Source organism: Varroa jacobsoni, unplaced genomic scaffold (genome assembly GCF_002532875.2).
Source record: "Varroa jacobsoni isolate VJ856 unplaced genomic scaffold, vjacob_1.0 scaffold_537, whole genome shotgun sequence".
NCBI lineage: Eukaryota > Metazoa > Arthropoda > Arachnida > Mesostigmata > Varroidae > Varroa > Varroa jacobsoni.
This window is the reverse complement of record NW_019213439.1, coordinates 1-26,968: the sequence shown is the minus strand read 5'-3', so window position 1 is coordinate 26,968 and position 26,968 is coordinate 1. Positions and strand designations below refer to the sequence as shown.

Genomic DNA, 26,968 nt, shown 5'->3' with positions numbered 1-26,968 from the left:
ATAGTAGCCAGCAATAGTGTTATCGAAGTTTAAATAATGCAAACATCATACCTGTATAGCCGAGCAATACACAAGGATAGACAGAGCTTGAAGTCTGGCTTGGACGCACTGTAAGCGGCGTGGGTAAGATGCAAACGCGTGTGCCAGGCGAAGGTGCGTGAACAAAAGCATTCGTTTTCCTTCAGGTACGTCTGGATGCTGCTCCATCAAATCCGCCATTATGCGACCAGCAGAAGCCGCAAGGGTATCCACACGTTCCACGTGAATTACACCAGCCGGGCCGGACACGTTTGATGGTCTAATTGGGTAAATCATATTGAACCGCAAATATAAGTTCGCGAAGTCAAAAACCCCAGATTTTATTATTTCGACTAAAAGTTTCTCCCCAAGCCATAGCATAAGCATATGTTTTCTCACTCGTCCAGGAGACAATGTTGGAAAGAATTACTTCCCAACATTCTAAATTTTTGTTTTTACTACTTTTTTCACTAAGCCCCATAGAATACCGCAAAAGCTATATTTTAGAACTGCTTGAAAGATCTTCTTAACTTAGCACTAACGAAGCTTCAGTGCAGTGATTCCGATGGAGGAAAGAAGAGAAAACGCTTATCTCGAATTTCACAATCTAAGAAAAACAGTAATGAAAGGAATTTGGCTCATTAAATAAACCTGCTTGTTTACGACAATTAAACAAAACCAAATAGTTTTTTGCAGTAGTTAATAGCTGCACTAGGTGCATAAAAAGCCACTCGTTAGAAACTTACATTCTGCCGTCGACGTAAATGTTGCCAGTCTTTTGTTGCTGATGATCGGATGATGTCCTTCCACTTGAAGCAGTGGCTGTTGGCTGATATTCAAAGTGCAAAGTTGTCGCTGAGGCCGGGTATTGGTTTATCGTTCGTGGACGACAGCAATCAGCCAATCCGAAACCGTTTTCCCGACCACCCCAGTTTTCCGCCAAGTGCGTTAGACGATCCAGTAGTAGCTGACGTCTACAAAGTTGATATAATTCGTAAAGCGCACCTAACCTTTTAACGTATCTTATATATACACACGTGTGACTGCAAAATTCAATATTTATTTTTCGTATAGCAAATCTTAGATGGCCCTCATATATTAGGACAACGGAGTCAATAGTTCGTTAAGCCTTAAGTTTTTAATACAAAAAATTAATGGAGTCACTATAAGACCTGGTCATTTTGCTCTTACGTACCTTTGAGCGCATAACCTCGTGATAAAATTACTGCGTTTACTGAATACGTAAAGCAAGTTGAGGACTGCGAGGACTGTTCGCATGTCAGAAGATGCCAGCAAACGTGTCAGATGTTCCATTGAGTTATACAGATGACGAGAGAAGCTATGTTCAATTAACAACGCTACACATGCCAAAAAAATCTCTTGTTAATCAAACGCTACACAATGACTCCTGTAATGATGGGATAACTACGAAATAATGACAAATATCCAATGAAAAGAAAGCACTAATAACGTTACGTTTCAGCGCAAAGTCCAAACTTTTCTACTACAAAAGGTAACTAGAATTGAATGAAATTGAATTTTACTTGAGATAAACGTTCAAACCTATATGATCACTCATTGCAACAAGCATTTTTGTTTTTTCATGCATCTATCTATATTATGCTCACCAGTAAACTGTAGAATAGCAATTAGAAGCCTTCGGCGACCTTCGTTCTCTGGTGCGTCGCACGGTAAGACCCACTCGGATGAATGATCTCCATCCGTAGCGGCCATGCAGTCTAAGGAGGTGCTAAGATCGCCTGAGCTCTGTGCCCCTCCAGTTTGTGCTGTAGAAGCCCCGCATGCCTCTGCAAGATACCCGTCGAACAGGTCCAAAATGTCGATCCAATGCAGTAGTTCACACTACAACGATAAAACAGCAAAATTAGAATAAGCCGGCATAAATTGTCGGTAGATGATCACCAAAATGGCTCAGTAGAATGTATTATTCAAGTCCGTTGGGATGATAAAATCCGCATAGAGAACGACCCTCTGATCGAATTGGATGAACATATAATACTTAAGTGTAATCGTGTTCAAGGGTTTATGTGGGGCTCGTGGGGACTAGTAACAGCTGGCCAACATACAAATGCACAAAGCGGACGTGTTCTGTTTACTTACACAATGAAAATGACACTCCCAACCACCAATTCCGAAATACAGTTCGGCTTTATTCAGGTCAGTGTTACAATGATCTGAAGCAGTTTTTATTGATCTTTATTGATTAAAATAAAGCTTTTCGCTTGTGAGTTAGTTAGCTCTAATAATACACACTGGACATGCCATTCACAATATGCTCAATAAACGCCTGTAACGACACCCTTGAAATCCATCGAAAACTGATCGAAATAATAAATATTGATTCCTTTTACATCATTATAAGTTGTTGGACAAATTTTCACTAATCGCCTAAGAAGTTTAATCTAAATGGCACTGAAGTCCCAGGAGATCTAGATATAGCGCTCAGTACTAATAATAAATATTGATTCCTTTTACATAGTTCTAAGTTGTTGGACAAATTTTCACTAATCGCCTAGTCAAAATGGCACTGAAGCAACATTCCACGGATGATGGTTATAAGTGAACGAGCAATCTAAGGTTATAATACACTATACCTGGTTTGGTTTTCTATCTAAAAAAAAAATCATCCGATTTTCAGAAAAGGGATCACAACACTTCAAACAGGGGCCACAAAACAGTTTCCTTTCACCTTTACTGACCACGAGACGGCAGAACCTGTAGAAAGCTTTCAACGATAAGATGGGTGTCTTCATACGACATACTGCTGCCGATTTAGGCAAAAATAAGTTTTATTTAGACGCCAAAATTGTGATTCTAAGCTTACGCTTCCGATTACATAGAAATACTGGTTGCAGCTCGTGCATAGATGATATTTTTTAATTTAGAATGTTACCATGTGTTTATTGTATAATGTGTAACTGTCGTATGCGTGTACTTCTAGCTCAACTCTAATAACATGTGTTCTCGTGCTTTAAAATTGCCGGTGGGATGCAACCATCTTCACCAATTGACGACCCGTTATTTTTGTCACTTTTCCCATTTTATTCATATTGTGGAACAACAGGTAAACATGTCGATCAGCCCGATTTAGCTAGACGTTGTCTTACAAGGACTCAAAACCCAACGATCCTACCTTTTACCAAACTGCCCACCGCACTGACAATTTGTCTGCATCGTGGATATACAAAAACATAGTAGACAGTAGCTGTATACCTTTCCCCAATTCCATACTCGAAGTGAGGACAGCTCTCGTAGAAGTTCCTCTTCGGTGCAGCTTTTGAGCTTCTCGATGAGTATGGCGCAGTCTGAAGGCTGGAAATACATAAGAAAACGCAAATGAGACCCTATTGAAAAATTACCTGCATAATGCATCTGCATAATGAGTTTTCTAAAATTGACTGATTAAGAGATATTAAACGTTAAAGACAAAAATATCGAGCTTTAGTTTACCCACCTTTCAGCTAAACGTCTTCAGTTCTGAATTTTATAAGAGACGAAGCAGTTTCTCAATGTATTTAGTTGCCATTTCTAACAAAAGGATAGAGAGTTACATACCCAAAGTACTTTTAACTTATAGTAATTTTATGAGTAGGGTTGAATTTTATTAAGTTATGCTGTAGTTAAAAGATCACCAATGTTCATAGGAGAGTTTGGTAGTCGTCTACTTCGAGCGAACTCCGAGCACAAGTATCTACTCCATTTTAAAAGACCACTTTCCAACTGGACTATGCAGATGTTTGGGTTCATAATTAAAAATGAATTTCTTAAATAAATCAGTGAAATTCTCAGGCAACACTATGACATATGAAATTCAGTCAAGCTGCTTTATTTTTTAGCGTCACAACAGAAGCTTTATTAACTGGATGAGACAGATCGAAACGGCTAGCTGACGGCATCCCCAGTATGACAATCACCAGTCCCAAAACGACATGAATCGTTCAGGCTTGTTTTCTTTGGTATTTTCATATTACTTGTCTCAAAAGTTGTATCTCTCTGGATGAGGTGCCTAAGGCGCGATGGCATGGCGAAACCCGAATCAATCCTGATGACCAATACATATATATCACATACATCCTGACTAATACATAACAGTATATGTATTATTAATTATTAATCTTGTAATTTAAGTTTATCTCGTTGCCAGAAGCTATACTACTAACAAATCTGTATTGAGCAGGCAATGGCGCTGCGTCACCTTGTATCGCCGGTATCGCGAAAACGGTATCGCTAATTCGAATTTGACCGTACGAGAAACGGAAGTGCGACTATAAAATTTTAAAAGCAATTTATTTTCAGCAATAATATGTAGATATCGAAAAAATTTTCAGTACTGAGTTTTTTCATTAAGGAACGCCTCTATCATTTGGAAACAGACAAAAATAAACAAATCGATCAAAAATATACAATGAGTAATGACCTAAGCAAATTTGATTTAACTCCTATTAATTTTTTAATTTAAGTGCCCTCTACCTGTTCCCACATATGCAAAAAACGGTAAAAGGCTGGGACATCCTGTTTGGTTCAATACTACTAAAGTACTCAACTGTGCCTCACAAATATATTATATATCACACATTTAACGTAATTTCAGATTGCACTGCTTTGGTTCCACGTTGTAACGGAAATCTCTTTGCCACAAAAGCGATATCCAAGTGAATCGGCTGAAAGCTAATTTCGCTTATGCGTGAAAGCTCATGTATGCGTAAATCTAAGACTCGTGCCAGTAGTGCGGCAGTAGCTTGGATGGTTACGCCTCTAGCTGAGAGAGATGAAAAATCGCTGCTTTAAGTCCCGCTAATGACATGCTACACACAATGTGTAAATAAATAGATTTTTAGATATGAAAATGGATGTTGTTGATAATATATCAAGTTAAAGGCATTTCTCCATTTATGTGCATAGCCGAATATAAACTCAATTTCTCCAGGCTTTCCGTTGGCCAAAGATGTAGAGATGAAAGCGAATTTTTAAAGCAATGTAGTCTGTTGTTTTAGATCTGAATGCTGCTACCACTATCAAATACCAGTTTTGCATTGGCGAGGGTCAATAGTAACAACATTTCACAATAACAATTCTCACTTTCCTAATTTTCTTGTAAACAGATTTGGCCTGACATTAAACAATGAACGAGGTGTACTTCTCGAAAGTACTATGGCTACTGTCAACTCCGCAAGACACCCCTTCAAAACAAGGTGGTTTCTATTTTTTTAGTTTGGCAAGACACCCCTTCATGTTAACCATATATTAGTTCAAATGCATTTTTATACATCTACAAGTATAGTACTTTGCGTATGTAGGGCTTGCACATTTAATTATGGTAACAATTGTTTCGCCATTAAGAAAGCTTCGCAAGGATTCAAGCAAATGATAATCAAGCAAGAAAAACAATAAAAAAAATAAGAAAAAAAAAAATTGAAAAAAGAAAAAGGCAGAACACATTCAGACTTAAATGATTTTTTTAACGCCATGAAAGTCACATGCAAAAAAAGGTAAATCTAACAAAGGCTTTTCACAGAGTTAACCCAAACGATACCGTCCTTACGTACTAGAAGCTCAAGCCTGACCGATCGATTCCAATACTAACAGAGTGGAGAGAGAATTGGCGAACAGGGAAACGCTACCTATGACTCAACTTTTTATGATGGTCATTTTTCAGTTTTATAGGCGGCTTCAAATACCTATCATTAAGTACCTTAATACCTGAAGTTAATATGAAGAAGCAAGATATTAATTTCGTTTACTTTGATTGATGATGAAGAATGAGCCCAACCTCTTACGCTATGAGTGGGGTTCCATTAACAAAAGCACCCGAGTCTAGAAGCTCGTTTTGTAAGGTTAGCGAAATGCACTCAAACTAGTAACTACTGAAGCTTCGTACAAGCGATATATCTTTTCAATATGAGTCGCTTTATTGCTTTAAAGAAAAACTATTTCAAACAAGGCTGCGGCCGCGGCTAGGAATCGGATTAAGGCTCGACTTCAGATAGTTAAGACTTCACTGTCACTGTGTATTAGAAATCAATTATTTGCTACCAAGATCTCATTTGTCGGGGACGAATCAAATAAAACCAAAGATTTAACATATTTAATATTGTCTTCAAAAGTCGCCTACGCTATAAAGTTCTATTAATTTTATTATCGGCTCTCTATAGAGTTCACGTGATTTTCAAGGCTTATGAGTAATTAGTTCGTGCTTGCTGTGCCTTTTTTCATGAAATACGGCCTCAAGGGAACCCATTCTACTAACATGTGAAAACCAAGCTTCGCAATAATCAGGAGTAAAAAAACGCTCCGAAAAGCAAGTAATACAAGATAATTTCTAAATGAAATCTATGGCATAGGCCTCTGGTGGATGTGCTGGCACTATGAAGTGGGTGCAAGACTGAACCTTACGAAGTACGTCTTTCGCCTCTTCTCGTAAATAATGATCATCGGACTGCGGTACTTGATAATCGGACCCCATAACTCCATTTGACTACTTTTCATGAGCCTTCATTACAAAGATAACAGAATCAGTCTCGCAAATCTCTATATGAACTTTTTGAGTCCCTCCCCCAACAATTTCTAAAACAGTGAGGTAAAAAAAATAGGCTTGCATAAAAAATGGATAACACTAACAGTTATATTACCTGTCAATACAAAGATATGTTTATGCTTGCTTATGAATTTACATGACCGTAGAAAAAATGCCGGACGTTGAAATACTTGTAAGTATGCTTCATGGGTTTCGATGCATGTGCTTCCATCAATATATCAATTTATAGAGGCCAATACGATTTCGATAACATTGGATAGATATTGGTTTGACTGGACAGACTGAATAGATAGCAGTTTTCAAACAGAGCGAAATATACGAACTTCTCACCTTTTTGAAACTGTTTGGCCAAACTCTAAAAATGACAATTTTTACATTTTGAAAACCAGGCATGTAATATACGGCGTCACCGTACTAGGGTCTTATATTTGTATAAAAAAAATTATCGACAAAATTAAACATTTTAGGTTGTCACGGTCCTTGTCAAAATAAATGAACCTAGTTTTTAGTTTATAATCCTAAGAATAATGTATACGCGGATGGCATTGTGTCAAAAATGGCTCTTCTGTATTAAAAGCAAATTACAATAAAGAGCGCAGTTCTTAGCTCAAAATACCAGCCGACGGCTGAAAAATTATTTCTTAAATGCAAGGTGATGTTTTGATTAACACATTCACCTATACTCATCAGCAAAACATTGCCTTATTACATTTTCTAAATGTACAAAGTCACATCCTACTTTATTTTTTCATTTATCGATTTGAAACTGGATCAGTTAAATCCGTCGATTCATACAATATCAAAGTTCTTTATGCTAAGTTAAACGCCTTCAGTCAAATTAAGAATTACGTAGTACATGAAGCTCCTGTATGTCCTGCACATAGTTTTTCTTAGATTTTTGTTAGTGCGGGAAAGACAATGTATTAATTAAATATCCTGAGAGCTGATTCTTGCATGATATTTATGCGAAAACCTGATGCCCTAAATCGCAACTCAATGGCATAAACATTATAATATAAACCTATACCTGCGCCATAATGATGGAACCCAATAGGTATTCCCCAAAGCTTTTTTTGTGCATCTTAGATGTATATATATTACACCAAACCACAAACACAACATGATAACTTACCACCTCTGAGGCGCCCTTCTTGAGTTTGCCCCTTTCAATTTTCATGTCTATGTCTTTCCCTTCTAAGTCCAAATTGGTGTGTTAGCTGTAAGCACACCGCTATCCGACGGAGCAAACGTTGTTGCGTTATTTTAATCTGATGACTGTAGACCACTCATCACCTCATCTCGACTGCCTTTCTTCTCAGACAGACAACGCCAAACGCCTTTGGCTCAACACCAGCAAAATGGCTTCAGTGTGCCGCGACTTGGGGGCCGGGTGACCAGCATGCCCCCGTCCCCAACGGCCAAGTCCCTGAGAACGGCAACTCGTCTATTCCCTATTAGTGATACAGTAACACAATTCAAGCTAGTGATACACGGTAGCGACGTCGTCAATATCCAACCGCAGTTAGTGCCTCAGCGACAAGTAACAGTCTTCCTTCGACAGTTCGATCGCACTTAAACCCTGGTGTCGGCCCTTCCACAGGTCGTGCGTTGCACCAAGTTCGTCGTCACCTCCACCTTACGGATCTTCTCCGCCGAAGGGTCAACTGAACCACGTTTTTCTGATAATAAGTCGGCCACTTCCAGCCGAACTAGACAAATGTAGTTGCACACTAGTAACTCGGTATATGTCTAATGGCAGCAAGCTATGCGTAGTCTGCCAGTTGCTGCTTGCAAAACCTACGACACCAGCAGTGGTGCTGTTGGCTGATAGATACAGATCAGAGCTACGTGCGCCAAGCTGCGCTAAGGTTTAAACATTATGGGGGCACCCGGATACCATATTAGCTGGCAGATTCAATTATATTTTGCATATTTTCAAACACTGCTGGATCATGCTGACAATTAAAGTAATGGTGAGCTATAAAACTAAGAAGTGAAAATAATATGACCTATCCTAGTCTTGGCTGTAAGTCAGTACCGTAAATGCAGCTGCTCCCGGAATTAGATGATGATAGGGCACTACTAGCTCTTGGCGTTTCGCGCTCAAATCGACAGGTGTGAAAATTCACTGTTCCTATTTAGTCAAGATTTATCCTCGGATAGCTAGTAGACCATTCGCCGTTTTAATTTGTGAACGATAAAATGAGCGTATTTTTTTTACAATATTTTCCAGAAGCTGGATAATCAGCGAAAAAAATTGAACGGTTATAATTAGAAACCGCCATATTTTAAAAATCGCCATTTTGTAACGTCTGCTGCGCTGTTGTTGTGAGTCGGCGAATCTCCACTCGAAGAATATCTCGTTCCGAAAGGAAGAGAAGTTGTTGTCATCCCTTATATAAGTTGTGTGTCAGTTCAGTACTTATTCATTTTCGAGATCGCTGTATCTTGCTACACGTATTAGGTTTAATAGTAGTAACGTTTTAAATTGCGTAACGCATTAAGTAAGTGATGTGTTTTTTACATAATGATGCTCCTACATGTTATTTCTATAATAGAGTTTCAAACGCGAAAACTATTTTGAACGGGTACAATTTAATTTACATAATGTATATTTCTTAACTTAAAGTAGATTTTTTTCCTTTAAAATTTAGTCTTTAGAAGTCAGTAATCAAATATTATTTAATAAATAAATATATTTATTAAATAATGCAAGACAGATTTAGTAATCATTTTGGGTTGTGTACCGAATTTGCTTTCTTTAAATTGAACCGAACGAACATAACGTATTATAAAAGATTGCACTATAAGGCTGTTAGGTCGTCAGCCGGAGCAAAAGCGTACCGATAAATGGTTATGAAAATTACACAAAGTGTTCGCTTATATTAGGAATGTGTAAAGTAATAATAATTAGGAATTGTAAAATTATAGTATTATGTATCGCTATGATTAATAATAATCAATGTTATTATTATCATCAGAACAAATACCGATTTCCAGAATCCTTACATACAAAATTATCTTTCTCAATAAGTAGTAATAATGATCACAACTTATGTTTGCCGAGGCTTGTTCAGTTTACGTAGATATATACAGTCGTGTTATAACATTGTCTTCTTTGTTTTTTATCTCAGACATAAATGTAAAAAATGTTAGATGCGCATTCGTTCTGAATAATACTGGTAGAAAGATGGATTTTTATATTTGTTTGTCAATGTTCAACCTTGTCATCTCAAAGTAGTTACTCTTTTAGTCGTTTTTTTTTATTTTTGCATTGACCGTGCAACTTGTGATCGTTTTGTTAGGGAAGTCTATCATAGATTAGGATCGTGATATAAGATTACATGTATATTTTGTATCACATTGTTAGTTTCGAAGGCTCTCATCTTTTTATATTAATCTAAAAACACATCAATGTGTTTTTTATCTATACTATTGCCTTAAACTTATATTAACAATCGCATGTACCGTCACTACCATTAGAAGTTCAATCCAAAGTTCGTAAATCTCCTATTCTATTTGTTCTCGACAATTTCGTTCCCAACGTGAATTTACTTTTTTACAGGATGACTTCTATCGGCACTGGTTACGATCTTTCTGCCGCTCAGTTTTCTCCTGATGGGCGCGTATTTCAAATAGAATATGCACTCAAGGTAATTTTAATGAGTAATAAATAAATCGCGCATTTAAAGATTCAACTAATTTTACCGGTATTACCTGATATTTAGTATCTTGAAGCATAAATAACATAAGAGTGCCAATAAATAGCTTATGAGCGCCCGTCACTACTATATTGTTTTGCAAATTAGATTTAGAATTTGTTTCGTTTTAAGTGAAATTTCTCGAATTGTTCTACAGATTATCTGGCATGTCATTCGTACTGCTGAAGTCGACACATAAAGCATCCACGTGCAATTTTTTTTATCTGGGACTTGTAGTGCTAACTTGTTCAAAGTTCAGTATGCTCGAGTAACGACCTCATTCGCACGAGCACTTCGAGTGCTTATTTACAAGTTTAACACGTTAAGCAGCATTCGTTTTTCAAAGCGTTCAAGAAGAAACTTATAACCTATGAACATAAGCGTGGAGAATTGCTTTGTATGGGCGCTCAAATTCTAAGAAACCATTCTGTGTAAATATGTACTAATTGCTTTTAAAGGCGTTTATTTTCTATAGTATAAGTCAATTATACTTACTGTAAAAAACATCTGCGAATTCGAAAGTCTGTAAACTTTTTTAAGGATATGATTTTTGTGTTGCAGGCTGTTGAAAACTCTGGAACAGCAATTGCGCTCCGTGGCAAAGATGGTGTCGTGTTCGCAGTAGAAAAACTCGTTACGTCCAAGCTCTATGAAAAGGCAATATAATTTTCTTTTATTATGTTGGTTCCTTCCATTGGTTTTCTGTCCCTTTTTGGCTAACATAAATTTACAAGATATATTAGTATCACATACTGTTTCGCTGAGCTTCTCATCGGTGCTTAAAGCAGATATTACTTCACTAGCTATATCTGGAAGTACTATTTAGTTGAACTTCATCTGTCTTAGATATATATATATTTAATATAAGTGTTCATATAAAAAGGAGTTCAAAGGTAAGAATAATTTCCTTATAAATTATGCAATCTGATATGATCGCATTTTGCAGATTGTGAGTGTTCCTAGAGTTACTTGTGCACGGTGAGGTCAAACTAAAGCACATGTATTATAAAATACAATTATTTTTTTAGGGAGCTAATAAACGCTTGTTCACAGTGGATCGACATGTAGGAATAGCCGTGGCTGGTTTGCTAGCTGACGCTAAACAAGTGGTTGAAAACGCTGCGCGGGAGGCCTCAAACTACAGGTATGAGGAGAGCAAATGTATATGCAGGTTTATTTAATTATTTTTAAGCGCACTCATATAAAATAGTTTATCATGTCAAGATCTTATACAAATTATTTGTTTACATTTGTGTAATATAATTTTTTCATGTTGTCGCTAGTCTTGCTGACGTGGAATCAAAAAACACACAAGGTGATTCTCAATGGCGACTTTATACATCTCATTTAAATCGTAAATTTGTGAGAAAGTCGTATTTGAAATGGTTCTGATTTACCTATTCTTGCTCACAATTGTCTCTAGCTACTTTTAAATTCCTACGACAAGAAAGCACTCGATAAAATTCGTGTATCATGTTATTCCATAATACGATTGTAATATATGGAAAATGGGGCGTCGTCGGAAAGAATATTTCTTGTTTATACGTCCACAAAAAAGCCTCGACAATTTAAGCATTTTAGATTTAGTTTGTCTGTGTATCACAAGTTTTTATTAGCAAACGAGCTCTAAATAGAATAGTTTTTAAAAAAGAAAACGGAGTTGGAATACATGAATACCACTTCATATTAACTACGTGCAAATCAAGTGGTATTTGCAAAGCTAGAAAATGTTTTTTTTTTACCTAATTCGTTACGCACGCATTTTTTTTTTATAGTTGTCTGATTTTACTGACTACACATTTATAGAACATATGTATCTCTGTGGATGACATTATATTAGGTCGGAATATGGCACACCAGTTCCTTTATCGTATTTGAAGGACCGGGTAGCCTTATACGTGCATGCGTATACGTTATACTCGGCAATCCGACCGTATGGTGCTGCAGCTCTCTTTGGCGCTTATGACGTGCAAGAAAAGCAAGCACGACTTTACTGCGTAGAGCCATCAGGCACTTGTTACGGGTACGTTTTAAAATAACACCGTATTAGGTAAAATTCTTTATTCTACTAGGGCGTATCCCTCTATGATTTTCAGTATAGAGCGTGACTGAAGCCTCTTCCTTTTTCTTATCGCAGTTTTGAATATGTTGTTTAAGAAGGTCAAAAAGTCTGTCTCTAAAAGCAGGTTCAAATGTGGAGTTATTAGTACATTATTACAGTGAGTAAAACGAAACTTATGAGGCCCAATACACAAGTATGATACATACAATAACTCTACCTCAGTACTTCAACAGTCCATAACAATAACTCCATTGCTAAATCTGTAAATACATGATCGCATTGCTTTTTATCTTGCTTGTGAGATCGAGGTTACTAAAATTAATGTTGTACAGAATGATCGCTTTAAATTGCGACAAACTTTGTCGTGTTATTTATCATAGTGGACATATGTACCATAAGAAGACCAGTTCCCTTTAAAACAAAGCCTAAAGCTCATTATGACGCAGACAGAATATTTATCGTTATAATATGAGTGAAGGTCAATTATTGTCGAATAGTAATAAGTAAAAAAAAAGGCATTTTTGCCCAAAGACGACGTTTTACGTAATTGTCGATTTCCATGCGAATTTCAAAAAGTCTGAGGAAGATTTACATGAGGCCAAGCAGAAGATCCTCAATTGGATACGAAAAAAAAAAGCTAAAAAATTAACGAAATGTTGCGAAGAGCCAATTCTTATGATTTTAAATTTCAGCGCAAAATAGCGGTTATTTTTAAGAAAAGAGTGTCTGCTGTTATTCGAGTCGTCCATATAAGCTCCAGCAATTTGAACCCTTTTTTTCTGGGGCCCTTGGCCTACAACCATTCTGCAACCAAATATCAATTCTGCCGGACCATTCTGTGTGGAGCCTATTTAAGCAACACTTTAATGGGTTTTTACTTTTGCGCTCAATTACTATTGAAACGTTGTTCGCGGATTGGAGAAGGAATATTTAGAGAAAGACTAGTGAGTCCTTTAGGTTCCAAATTAAAGTTAGAGTAAAGTAAACAGAAATTATATCGATTAAACAAGACTATCATGATTTACATTTTTATTTCGTCCTTAGAATTTATCAAAATATTTGTTTTCGCAATAACAGCCTTTTTTTGAGTCTTTTTTGTCCCAATTTGAGCCAACTACACTGTATATGCTGTTGAAGGAAAAAAGTCAAATAAATTTTTCTTAAAGACATGCGTACATTGTATATAAGCCGATCCGTTTATAACTGAAATATATAAAAATATATATTAAAAAATTAAAATATACAAATTAAAAAGTGTAGTAACCTCTTATATAAAACAGACTAATACGAAGAGAATACCACCCCGATCCATGCACTTCTTTTGCACTTTGATCTATACTTTACTCTGTAATGCTCATTTACGTTCCGGATTTTCCATATGCCTGGTTTCTAGGATTGTAGTTAAACAAAAGCAGATGTCTCAACTAAATTTTTACATGGGCTAGAGGTGTCGCTTTTGATAATCATGTTTATTTAACAAAACTATTATTCAATATGATTACACTTTTAATTCGGGGTCTAAGCTGCTCACAAAAGTGTTTTAAATACTCCTTCTGCAAACGTAAAGGAGCATTTTTTAAAGTACGAATGAGTAAGCAACAATGTCACGCCTAGGTTTGTTCGACTCCCGCTTTATGACGGTCCATACATAGCAATTTAGCGGATTTAGAAGGGTATAATACAGTGGGCATATATGTTCGTCCCAGAATATGTCCACATTCTTGAGCTGTCTATTCGGCGCTAACGGTTTAGTATAAACCAATAAACATATATTATCTTCCTTTAAACTTTTTGCTATTCATGGTCGTACAACAATTTGTAGATAATGATGGTATATTTCTTTGATGGTATGTTATTCTTTTAAGAAAAAATACAAAACGAAGATTTTTTTTACAGGACATCTCTATCAAAACATGGCTATTGACAGGAAAATTGCTTTTACCTATAATGTTGAATCACGAGCACTTCTGCGATTGATTTTTGCATCCATGATATGTGTTTCAGTCAAAAACGAGTCGAAAATGCTAGAGCCGGCAACATCGATTAAATCTCTTAATTTTATTGACTCCAAAGTATATTTGTGAGTTTTATGGCATATGACGTGTAATTGAAGTTTTCGTGAATAATTCCTGACATGGTAGGCCTACCTATAGAAAGTGTTTTTGTGAACGACCTAATAGAAAGAGAACGATCGTCAAAAATGTACTTCTAGTGACTCCATGTTGTGGATTTTCCGTTATATTGTGTTGGAATTTGCTTCCGCGTTTTCTGCTCCCGAATGTGCACTTGCGATATCATACACTTAATAAATGTAACGGGTAATCCAAGAACTGTACTAACTCGTTGACGTTTTATTTAGTGCGAAGAGATTTGACAATAGCTGATCTTCACGCATAATGCAAAAGCGATCACTGACTTCCGCCATCATGAGGCTGCGGTTTAGTTTTAGAAAATACTGGCTTTTTTTAACATTATAAACGGTTAATTAACCCCTAGATCTTAAGACAAACAGCATGGCAATGTTTATCTGAAACTAGACGGATCATCCTGAGATCATCCGGAGAATATTTAATTTCGAGTCTGTATATAATTCTGTATCCCGGTTGTACTAAGTCAATTAGTTCAGGGAAATTAGAATATCTGACTCTAATACAACAATCCGTAAATGTATTGAAGTTAACTTGAATGTGTAATCAATATAAATTTTCATATAATTTACAATAGCGCAGTTTGCTTCAAAGCGTGTGAGGGCTGTGTTCATGCTTCAAAGTGTGAACCAGTTTGCGATAATGTGCATTATTTTATAACGCGGGCCATTTTTAGGTATTATGGTTGCGCAATCGGTAAAGCCAAACAGACCGCAAAAACTGAGATGGAGAAAATCAAGCTGGCCGAGATGACATGTCGACAGCTTGTAAAGGAGGCGGCTAAAATTATTTATGTAGTCCACGATGAGGTAAGTATATGCATGCTCCTGTCAAACAAAGAAAAATTATTCATTTTCGAGATGTAGTTTTTCAATGCGCACCAACTAAAAACAGGGTTGGAGTGAATGCTGGCCACACAATCTTGAAATATGATTTATAAATTCAGGGTATCTCTGAGTAATCGTCAATTATGGGCGCAAGATGTAAAGTAATTGTCTAGTAACAACTAGGCTTCAATTAAAACTATTTTACGTCAATTAGTCACCTTCGTTGGGTTTAATGTACATGTGCCACCGTTTTTCTGGTCGCTAGGTCAGGCTTTAAAGATGTTTTTTAGATTTTCTCTATTGTAAGATTTCTCCTTTAAGGTATTTTTGATACTTTAAAGACTTTGATCTGGTAAGTACTTATTAGATTTGATAATAGATTTCTCGCAGTTATCTCGATGGAACAGAAAACACCATATTTTTTATTCTTGTAACTTGCAAGTTATGTATCTTCCATCACTGTTCATAATTTTTTCTCATCTTTCCGCTAAATGATATAGGCTGTTTCACTAAAGGGCAGCGGGTTTCTTCTCGAAGAGGTCTTCCAACCACTTCCATCAACTACTTTCAGTTGATCCGTATCGAAGGTAAGGCTGCGAAAGCGAGTGCCCAATGAACGGGAAGGGTGAAAATCCGTCGGCCCAAGGTTTGAATATGGAAAGTGCATAACGTCCCGTTTAAAATCCAGGAAGACAGCTTTGACGATTTTTGCCGTGTGTAACTTCATATTATCATTGAGTAGGGTAACCTAACCTTGTCTGTTTGGCCCTTTATTTTAAATGGTTTAGTTGACTCAGTGCAACTGGACCAAATAAACGTAGCTTTCAGCCACCTGGTTTGTAATAAGTTCCAATGAATTAGGCCCTTGTAGCTCCCATAAGCGCGAACCATAGTCTCTTCCGAGTGAAGATCCAGTCGGAACGTAGATCCTTCAAAAATGTTTTCAGGCAATCTGAATCGAATTCGGTTAGCCGGAACGTGGGTGTATCTTACAGGTCCTAAAAACAAAATTTGGCAAATCATTTGTCTTGGCGGGGGCTTCGTGCTCAGAAAATGATTAGTACAGAATGTGTATGAGCTAACCCTTGATACTTGTCGATTGTGTTTTTATCGTTACGTTACATCAGTATCTTACGTCTCATTCTTCCGTAATGACCCGTTGAACCAAACATATAACGTTCTTTTGACGGAGCTGATTTTGCTAGAAATTTAGGTCCTTCGGCGTAATCCTTGCTGCGAACCGTCTTGCCTCCAAATTATCCTCTCAAAAAAGAATGTGCAGGGATTTCGCTGCACTTTCAAACGACAAATGTTCGTGAGTAGTAGTGTGTTTATTATTACGGAGCTTGGTTGCTTGACCACGTCACTAATAGGGTTTACTTATAATCTTTCACTGGAAGCTGCCGCTGGCTGACGACGTTATGATTATCAAATTGTTGTCCACGTGCTTGTTGGTTTGCTAAGAGGTATCAGACAGTCAAACAATATGACTGACATTCAGTCAGTCACTTGGACTCCCAGATATCCTATGTTGTACACCTGCATCAGACGCCGCACACAGGGTGTTTTAAGAATAGTAGTCAAAATTTTTAGGAATGGTAGAGCTCGATAAATATTGTTCCTTATAGGAATATAAGCGCCTACGCATTATTTCACTGTAGAACATTAACATGTATATGAAAGCGACATAACACATATATACTTGTGCTTTATTGGAGAGTTTTCCAAAAGATTTCATTTTAAAGCAAAAATATCATGCGTATAGGGTCAAAAGCTTTTAACCAGAGACAAAAGAACAAAGGCTCCGCTATCTCTGTAGCATGAATATAAAAAAAGGACTCATAAAAATTACAATTCTGAAAAAGAAAGCTTAATTTTGCGTGAAGTTTCAGATAGGTAGTTTTTCACGAGTGGAAAAATTGGTAATTATTCAAATCTATTTATTTTATTATGAAACTGTCGCAAGGCGATTTGCTCATTTTAACCATAATAAATACAATAGGTTTCCTTATTGCCGATTCGCAAATACATAATGTTAAAAAATGAAAATCATACCTGGTGAATTTATTCCTGAAGTTCACGTTCTTTACTTAGAACATGTTTACTGCATAAATCCCAATTGCGTTATTTAACTCAGAACATATTCTACCAATGTATGTCTAAGCAAAGCTGTACTTCTACAGAGTTATTATCTTGCTCCTTGCACAGATCAGCGTCGCTTGCGAAGGTCATGAATGCACCATTTGTTATTTGCTTTGCGTCCAACGCGTACTTTATGCAAGCATTTTTTGATTATGTATGCTGCTATATTATGAGCAATAGGTTGCTGTAAATCTCGATAAAAATTGGTATGTATTAGAATATAGATCGTGCTCGATGAAATTAAAGCATACGTAAACGAACTACGTCAACAGATTAATATAAATCGAGAATTCCAAACTAGTATGTCATAACGTCATCGTTGCAAACTCATTATTATTTTTGCATATGAATTACGGTAAACTATACGAGCTTTCCAGACAGTGAATTTACAACAGTTTAAATTACGTGTTTACACACATCAATCTTTACACTATTGTTTACTGAGAAAGTACTTAACGTTCCTCCTTTGCATGGATTTAATTTAAGGTCAAAGATAAAGACTTCGAATTGGAATTGAGCTGGGTATGTGAGGAGACAAACGGATTTCACCAATTTGTACCGCCAGAGGTAGGTTTTATTTTGGTGAACTGTGTTCAAGGAGAACCGCTAGTTCTGTGTACGTCCTACAATGTTGTGTTATTTATGGTTTTTACATAACTTAAAAAAGTAATTATGTACTGGTATTCATTGAATTATATTTCTTTTTATTTATTTTTGATATACTCGTGTTGCTTTAACATTACAGGTTTTGGCCGAAGCGGAGCATTTTGCCAAGCAAGCGATGGAGGAGGATTCTGATCAAGGAGAAGATTAAAAAACCTTACAATATCTCAAAAGTAACCGCGAGTTTTGAATCTAATGCGTTTTAAGTTGAAAACAAGTTTTCAATAAAAGGAGGGAATATTTTAAAAAAAGGCGAAATCAAACTTTCTGTGAGAATAAAATAGAATTTAAGATTGGCGGTTTAATATAAAAAGTTTTTGTTCCTTCTGAGTATATAAAGAAGTTGAAGTTCTATCATATGTAGCTTTTGCTAATAAAAACATTTCCCTATCACAAGGTATATGATACATGATTTTGAAATTAGCCTTTCCCTTCCTTCTAGGCTGTTATTAGCCTAAAATAGAAGTTTTTTGATGCAATACAGTTCGCTTAAATTCATTGACTTTTCATGGTAATGAACGATGGGCCTTCAAAAACTCGGTTTTTCGCCCTTCCGAAAGAAACTTAAAATGTACCAGCACCGATAGACACCTGCGCTTTTTTCTTCATTAAAATCGATCTGTCGCTGAATATTTAATGCCTGTTCTGGCCAAAAGAAGTCAATGCGACACCACGGATCACGTCCATTGGGTTCTCATAAAATAATGAGACCTGACGCCGCTACTAATATTAACCGTCGTCATAAGGTCTGCTTTTATTGGCACCTCTGACCCATGAAGTCCTGCCTCTTTTGCTGATTTGAAAGCAAATACCCTTATCAGTGCTCAGACATGTAGATGATCTTTCACTCCCGGTCTCTTCAACCGTTTTCTGCAAGCGAGCAGATTTGTTAGTTCTAGGTTTTGTTGACATAATAGTTCAATTTTTCCACAGGTTTGGTGAGATATGTCCTTCCCCGCTATTTATCTAATTGCGTTGGAATAGGCTTGCACGCTGCAATCGAACTCTGCCCGTGTATGAATAGGCTAGACCACCTCCATGTTTCGAGCTTTCGTCCTGTCGCCGTTAGGCATTTCATAGGATGGCTGGCCCCCAGCACGAAATGAGGTATCTCTGTGCCTGGGATCGGACTTAAACCACTAGCGTGTACCTTAGGTCAGCAGGCATTACCCACTAGGTTATCACCGGGACTAACTAAATTTACAATGTCATGTACTATAATCGTTGATTTCATTACAAAAGGACAACTAAATTATTTTGAACAAGCCCTAACCGGACTATATATTTTGGTGTAGCTGCCATTTACTTTTTTAATCGCAAGTCATACATAATTTTTATTTTTTTCTCTTAAACAGCTCTAAATTGAGACGCGAGTGTTATGTATTTTTTTACCTTTTAGCCAAGCAAGTTGTATGGTGCTGAAAAATTATCAAAATAAATGTTCATGTCTTAAAAACAAAGCACTTAAATAATCATTGCGTGTTATGGACTATAAAATTGATATAGACTATAAGAGCCATATTGTATACCCAACCTGCATAGATAACATATAAAATCTCAAAAGTAGTCGACAGTCTTGTTGTTTTAGGTTATTTGCGTAGATGGAAAATAAAGTAGTTGACTTAGACAAAAAAACTATTTTTGATTAAGCAGTTAATGAGAAGTACAATTTAAAAAAAAAACGACAGTAGCGTTTAATATAGATGACAAGAAATAAAAAAAACATTTAAAGCTGCCGAAAATTTGATCGGCTGAGCATATGTTGATGATAAAATTTAGTAAGATAGAATAAGATAATATAGTTATAACGCAGAGATATCGCACGATCATATGGACCAGTGGGTGGTAGCTCTAGCAATTTATTTTTTGTTGGGACATAACCCAAACCGTAGGAAAGAAAGCAAATTTCAGGAAGTTATTGAGGCTGCATAACGAGAGAAAAGTATTGCGCTAACATGCGGCGAGAAATTCTGATATATTAAAATTAGTCATTCAGCGATGCAGCGCAAAGAAAGCCTTGACAAACTAAGGAGAAAACGGGCCACTTCAAGTTTTGAGAACAGAGTTTAAAAGCTACGTGTTCTTCGCATTCGGAATTTTTGGCGACGACCGACGTTTGCATCTTACAGACATGGCATGAAACTTTCTTACTAGAGCGGGCCTGTGGCTTACATAAAATCTTAAGTGCAGGGTTACCAGAGTAAATTTTCTTGGTGTTTTTCTACTGGTCTCTTGTAATTTTGCGAATGCGCTTTTCCGAAGCCGATCTTTTAGTTTCGGATGAAACCTCACTTCAGAAAAAGTAAGCAAGCTCACAACTAGCAGCAGAAAAATGCAACAAAAACTCAAGCAACCCAACCAATTTATTTTTTTCCAATATATGTAACTCCTATTTTAACAAACCAGCCGGCTTGTCGCTACATTCTTAATCTCTTTAAGTCGTTTGTTCCTTTTTATATAAGCCACAGTATCATCAGTTGACATACATAATAAATTATGGCATTGGGTTTATTTCATTAGGTATGTCAGGTTCAGGTGCGTCACTTCGATTTAGCAGAACTGACCTTACGGGAGATTGTTTTATTTAGACCTGTGTACTTCTTCGCGTCATTGCTGAAAAAACCAGTGAGCACAAACATTAGAGGAAAAACTACATAGTAATCAATATATTTAAAATAAAAAAACATAGGCGCGAACATTAATATAGTCAATACTATGGCTACAAGTTATATTGTAATAACCATTTTGTTACTCTCAATTAGCCGATTGAAAATTCATACGCGCTCATTACAGACGCATAATAATAGATTCATAATAAACTATTGTAGTTGCATAGGGCCTAAACACTAACAGTAAATACTAGCGTCTAAAAAAATCCTATCTATCTATCAAGTGACCATGTATAACCTTGCGTTGGTTTGTATATTGTACAGAACAAAGTATTGTAAAGATATTTAGGTTGCTATAAATACTTACGCGCTCATTTTAGCCTTGTTTCTACAACCTTTACCGCCTTCCCAGTGAGCTGTTCGTTTTCCAGTAATAAAATTACTGCACTGTAAGCATGGTTTATCGTTCGAAAATGGCTGTTCTTTGGCGCAAAAACCACAAATCATGCGGGAGGCAAATTCAGCAGTGTGGTCGCTCTCCTGTTCGTTATGACAGTCATCACATGGATATGCTTTCCCGCAGCATGGGAATCTGAAAAAAGGATTGCTTATTCTTTAGCTCAGTATTCTTAATTAGCAGATTAAGCTATCTACACATGAAATTAAATTGCTTATTAAATTTTGGATCTAAATTGCAAAAAGATTCAGTTTGCTTTATGCTTTGCTTCTAAGTTCAGAGCTAGAAAGTCTCTCAGCTTTGTTTACAGAATAATCACTAAGAACTACTGTGTCACTGTTGAAAAGCTAACAAACTGTCCTTTAAGATACTTTTTATCGTCAGGTAGTTCCGCGTATTGCAGTTCCTTGTTGCTAACTTGGACCTTCATTTTATTATCAAAGCTTAACCTGTGCCTTATTTAAATCTCAGGTAATATAAATGAACATTCGAAGCCGATTTCTTTTTAAGACACGTGGTACTTGCGATTTCGCTTCATTTGTGTGTTTATCTAATGTGTTATTTGCTATTTAATGCTCTTAGTTTAGGGAGCGCTATAGACTTACCTAAACCATCGGAAACTCTTCTTATAGTGCTTACAAATGCCTTTGTTGGGAAGTGGTTTGCCTGCTTGGATAGCACTATCTTTATTTGCTTTTTTGACTTGCGAAGCTTTGATGTTGGCGTCGATAGCACACATATCTATGAACTTGATCGAGTCGATTATGAGCTGCATCTTGATGCCGCATGTTAAACAATTAGACGACACACGTTGACCCATATGAATTCCTTCAAATGGGTTCAATTTTAAGCAGCTTTGGCAATCTGCGTAAAAGTGGCAACGAGGTAACGCAACATCTCTTACTGTACAATCATCCAACTCGAGATAACCAACAACTGGGTTGAACTGTAATAATATACATGGCCGAAAACACGCCTCTAGCTTTGTTTGACACCTTGCGCAAGAGGTTACTGCGCGTCGTGCAGGGAACAACTGGAAATCGGCAATCTTCTTGCATTTCTTACATTGAACCGATATGAAAAAGCGATCGCAAATTAAGAACGACACCGACTCCGAAAGATCAACGTGTCGAAACTTAATTTCAATGCCCTTACGCACCGCGGAATGGGGATCGTAGTTGTTTAGAATTTTAGCTAGTTGGTTGCTATTCATTGCTCTCTGATCTGATGAAGGAACTTTTGCAGTAATACCTGAAAAAAAAAAAAAAGCGGTGGCATATTTCATTTTAAGGGTAAAAGAGTTGAGAATGGTTGTTTTCTAATGAGATATACCCTGGTCTACATATAGTTAAGCCGCTGACCTTCGGCCCTGGAGTTACCAGCTGCATGAAACACTCTTCCAGTTCCAGCAGTCGTGCATGTTTTTGAGGTAAGGTTTTTAAAGTGCTTTCTTTTTCGGTCGTTTCTGTCTCAGTCCTCGGCTCCTAGCCCTTTTCTTTTACGAAATCTTCAGTGATAGCAGACGTCTCAGTCTGCTGAACGGACTTGGAATCTAAAAAAAGGACCGCGGGATGTTCTTAAAGTCCTATCTTCCGAAGGCTTTTGAGAAAGATCTCCTGAAAATTGCTGTCTATACGTCGTAAAAATTGTCGAAAGCAAAGGCCTGGCTTGTAGGAGAAGCTTATCCATTTTGCTGCTGCATTTTCGATACCCTTTTCGAGAAATGAGAAAGGGATATCATCAGGATTAATTGCAACTATAACGGAAGAATTCGGTGAAGAAAAATGTACCTGCAACAAAAAACACGAGAAGCATTAATCATTAAAGTGTTCCTCTTTGAAGGCTTTGCTAACAACAAGTTGGATTCTATTTTGCATGGCGAGGAGAATAATTTTTGGAGACTCCGCATTGCCGGATCATTAGTACAGGCGAAAGTGCCGATCATAACCCCAGATGCTGTCTCGTAGATGAAAAGTTGTAAGCTACGTCACCAAAGATTACACAAAAAAGGTGAGTGCTGGAACTGCGAAGATACGACCGGCTATAGGGCAAACTCTTTCGAATATTCACTCTATAGACAATAGAGTCTGATGCACTAGAAATTGAAGAAAAAACAGGAGTATTGAAAGTCAATGAGCCCAACATATGTTGGCTCATGTTCAAAAAAAAGCTAAGGCCACTTCAACGGCGAGAATGGCGATGCTCTAATATGGATTATACCAATTCTGACGGTACACGACAGGGCTAGGTCTACGCAAAAGTACAGAACGGTCCGATTACATCTAGGTACTACATGTCACCAAATACAAGCTTGGTATACTTTAAAGACTCTTTAGATGACGCAGATAAACAAAGAAAAAGACGAATATCATTAGTGAAGGGGATTTAAACGAGTATCGGAATGGAAGAGCAAAAACTATTGGGAGAGACCATAAACCGGCACAGTGACGGCTAAAAATATATTTGAGTGTGGGGAGGAAATATCTTTTATAAACCTCATATTCGGCGGGGATGAGATAAATGAGATGTTGGGAAATTGGAAGATGCTGAAAGGGGGCATTAGTAGTGAATATACCTCGATAAGCTAAGAGTACGGAGAAACGTCACAATAGAGATCCCGCTGGCATATACTCGCTGACAAGAAAGATGCGCCAGCCAACTGGACATGGAAAAGCTCAGGATAGAAAGAAACTAGGGGGGTGCGAAAATGTTTCTTTTTTTTACAGAAAGAACATTTTACACAAGTAGATAAAACAAATAAAAAAAAAGATACACTATAGAAAAAAATAACGTTTTCTTTGTGTGTACCCAAGTTGCCTTATGTTCGTAGTTTATACTGTATAATTTACTATTGCTTAGACAGCAAAGTAGGAGGGTAGGACGATATTTAAAACAGATTCTATGTTGAAACTTACCTAAAATTAAATTCTTAGGCACCTATTTAAAAGAACGTACTTAGAAAGCCCGTAAAAGTCTTGTTGAATTATTTTCTTCTTTTTGACAAATACGTTAAAATGTTTTCTAACTCTCAGTAGTCTTTAGATTGTTGGCCTCATAATCATCTTTATTAAAAGCGGTCAGAGTAGATCAGATTATTAATCTAAGCCTAATCTGACCTAAGATAAATTAATCGACTAGGGGAAAATATTCAGTATTATCCAATATTATAAGTAATAAGGATTACTTTAAAGGTGTTTTCAGTGTAATACAAACCTTTAAATGTAAATGTTTTACATCAAAGGGCTAATCAGGAATTGATGGACTGAAGGTGAATTCGAATGTACCTCCACTATTTTCTTTGGCTTTAAGAAGGCGCTTAGGCCAGCCTTAGTTAATCGAGACTAACACAGTTCTTCGGTCGTAAATTCTTTCTTAGGTAATTCAACTACTCGTTCCTCCTTAACATTACTCATCTTGGACTAATGTTGAACTCATTATGTACCACCTAGAACGGCTGCTGGTCCTTTTTCCCATACCCTAAATTTCTTAAGCAGAATCCTGTGAACGGTTGCTTATACCGATTTTAGCTTTCGCGATCCAAAAACTCAAATGAAATTTATAGAAAGCTTGTTGACCATACTTTTACTTCCGCTTCGATCCTTGGGTCTACCGAAACATCGGTTGCATAATTGTTTTCCATTTTGATCGAGTAGAACCTTTTTTGTTTATTGGAGGCTTATGGCTTGTTGTGTATTCCTCTTAATATATCTTGTACTTCCCTACTTGCGACATATCGCCCTGAAATCTGCCATCGTTATGTGCTCGCAGTAGTTGAGGATGTACTATGTTTCTTACGGTCCCCTGTAAAACTTGCTTATGGTTGTCCCTCTATGCCTGCCGTTCATTGCTTTTGTGTTCTGATCTAAAAGGGTCGTTTTACGAATATCGGTCTTTGCCGAAATCTCGAGGAGTGGAGGGATCAGGTTCTCTGTTAACACTCTGTCCACTCTGCTTCCTTCGTGCTCCTTTTAGTGATTGGTGAATTTCATTATTTCTTGTACCTGAAACGTAATAATCTACTTCGTTTTTATCTCTCTGAGGTCTGACTCTGTGATCTCGTTACTTTAATGCATCATAATTACTGCTAGGAAGCGGACGATAGTGAATCTTCACGACTAAATATAGTTCCATAGAGTTTCAACCATTTCAAAATGGGAAATATCGACAAATAAGCGAATGGGACGCACGTGAATTATACTAATAAGAATGCTGATCGTTGACTAAGCTTGTTTATTTTCTATTTATCCGCCAGTCTCTGGGGAAGCCCTTTAATGAATATATAAAGTATATTTTTATTATAAATTCACCTGGATAGTCTGTGCACATAAATATAAATTCTCATTTGCGGCCTGAAACTGGTAGTACATTGAAATACACAACTTTTATTATAGATGAAACTATAAATAGATACTAGCATATTAATACGTAAGTATGGCAAACTTCCTATTTGGTATTGTTGGACCGTCTTTATTACGGCTACCGAGGATGACACCTTGTTCCTCCTTAACTTCACTGGTTGGCTTAGGTTATGTCGCTACTTTACAATTACATTAGGCCGAACAGCAAACTTTATATAAAAGTATACTATTAATATTAGACAACATTATTTGAAGTTGCTATGAGACAGAAGGACAGCCAATAATCAAGGACAAGTTAGGATAGACTTGAGGTACGTTCGTAGCTGTATAGTTAGTCTTAATGCGCACTGACAAGCATTTAAGCCTGTAGCTATAGTATCTCTCGGTACTGCTAGCGTCACTTTAATATAACCCACTGACAACATACAACATTTTTTTAAATGTGTGAAGGATGTGTTCGCGCAAGCAGACGACTGTTTATGCTGTACTCAGTTTTCATATACCTACACGGCAACTTCTGTTGTAAGACATAACTCTAATAACAAATGATTTTCATTAGGGCCTAGGTTGGACTACAAAGAAATGTTACTAATATATTTGTTGTTATAGCTGCCACAGCCATAGTTAATGTAGTTAAATAAGTTAACATAATCACTTTTTCGATCCCATCGATTAGTTGGTATTTATCAAAAATTCTTATTAAAGGTTTTTTAGATAGATTTTTAATACATATTCTTTATCTCTATACGCTGTCAGAAATGAAATACAACGAGTTTTTGTGGCAATACAATGCAGCATTGTGTTCTAAACGTCCAACAAAACAGTTCTTTCATTTTTTAAAAAAAAATTTCATTTTGGACTTCACCTACGTTTTACGAATATCACCGTAGCTGACGACGTTTCCCTTAAATCTGGTTTTTGTCACGAACATACAAAAAGTATCTCTTTTTATTTCAGGAAAACGAACTTCAACAACTATAAAATACAGCTGGAACCTCTGTTAACAACAACTAATCGAGTGCTGGGAGATGCAGTGCGATGCGGCTGTCGCAGGAATGAAGGCCAATACTTTCTATGTAACAACAGTTTAAAAAAGGAGGTAACATCCGGTTACATTATTTTTTTAAACGTCGGATTTTTTTTACAAATATTATTGGGACCGAAAGGTTGTTTTTTTTTTTGATGGTACACATGTAACTTGTTTGCTTGCTAAACTTAGGAGCCCTTGGAATTGTTTAGGTGTGATATCGATTACAGATACGCTTCGTTTCGGGATTAGATGACTGCTGCCGCCCAACGTAATATTGCGATTGTATCAAAAGAGCACGTTTTTACTTCTGTGAACCTTTCGCCTGCGCAGTTAACCAACCCGCGTTTTATAATCTGCATTTCTCAGTATTAATAATCTATTAACGTGATTTTCTTTTA

At 36.8% G+C, this 26,968-nt stretch overlaps 3 protein-coding genes across 3 annotated transcripts in view; 1 reads left to right on the top strand and 2 right to left on the bottom strand.

The window, feature by feature from the left end:
• The window catches only part of LOC111261254 (E3 ubiquitin-protein ligase HUWE1), a 48,483-nt gene extending 39,942 nt beyond the window's left edge, over positions 1-8,541 (bottom strand). Inside the window, exons 1-6 of the mRNA XM_022834597.2 lie at positions 7,707-8,541; positions 3,253-3,351; positions 1,647-1,881; positions 1,214-1,376; positions 765-992; positions 52-298 (exon numbers count right to left, since the gene is read on the bottom strand). Coding sequence (XP_022690332.1) covers positions 52-298; positions 765-992; positions 1,214-1,376; positions 1,647-1,881; positions 3,253-3,351; positions 7,707-7,751 — 1,017 coding nt within the window. The 5' untranslated portion in view covers positions 7,752-8,541. The remainder of the gene's footprint in view (positions 1-51; positions 299-764; positions 993-1,213; positions 1,377-1,646; positions 1,882-3,252; positions 3,352-7,706) is intronic.
• A 377-nt stretch (positions 8,542-8,918) lies between these two features.
• Prosalpha7 (proteasome alpha7 subunit) lies at positions 8,919-19,576 on the top strand. Its single transcript, XM_022834589.2, has 8 exons — positions 8,919-9,078; positions 10,140-10,227; positions 10,837-10,932; positions 11,304-11,419; positions 12,116-12,298; positions 15,161-15,293; positions 17,940-18,020; positions 18,199-19,576. Exons 2-8 carry the CDS (start codon positions 10,141-10,143, stop codon positions 18,265-18,267), a joined length of 765 nt encoding a protein of 254 aa, XP_022690324.1. The 5' UTR covers positions 8,919-9,078; position 10,140; the 3' UTR covers positions 18,268-19,576.
• Positions 19,577-20,461: 885 nt separating this feature from the next.
• Positions 20,462-22,972, bottom strand: Rchy1 (Ring finger and CHY zinc finger domain containing 1; the record flags this gene model as incomplete). The annotated part of the gene is given in 4 exon segments (XM_086968627.1): positions 20,462-20,729; positions 21,093-21,317; positions 21,788-22,433; positions 22,544-22,972. Coding segments are annotated over 3 exon segments (906 nt in total). The 3' UTR covers positions 20,462-20,656.
• Between the last annotated feature and the right edge of the window lie 3,996 nt (positions 22,973-26,968).

Bases quoted from the DNA above. Each gene is read 5' to 3' on its own strand.
- Prosalpha7 (XM_022834589.2), top strand. From the start codon at position 10,141: ATGACTTCTATCGGCACTGGTTACGATCTTTCTGCCGCTCAGTTTTCT. The intron at 10,933-11,303 runs GCAATATAATTT...TTATTTTTTTAG, and splicing joins CGTCCAAGCTCTATGAAAAG to GGAGCTAATAAACGCTTGTT. The intron at 12,299-15,160 runs GTACGTTTTAAA...GGCCATTTTTAG, and splicing joins CCATCAGGCACTTGTTACGG to GTATTATGGTTGCGCAATCG.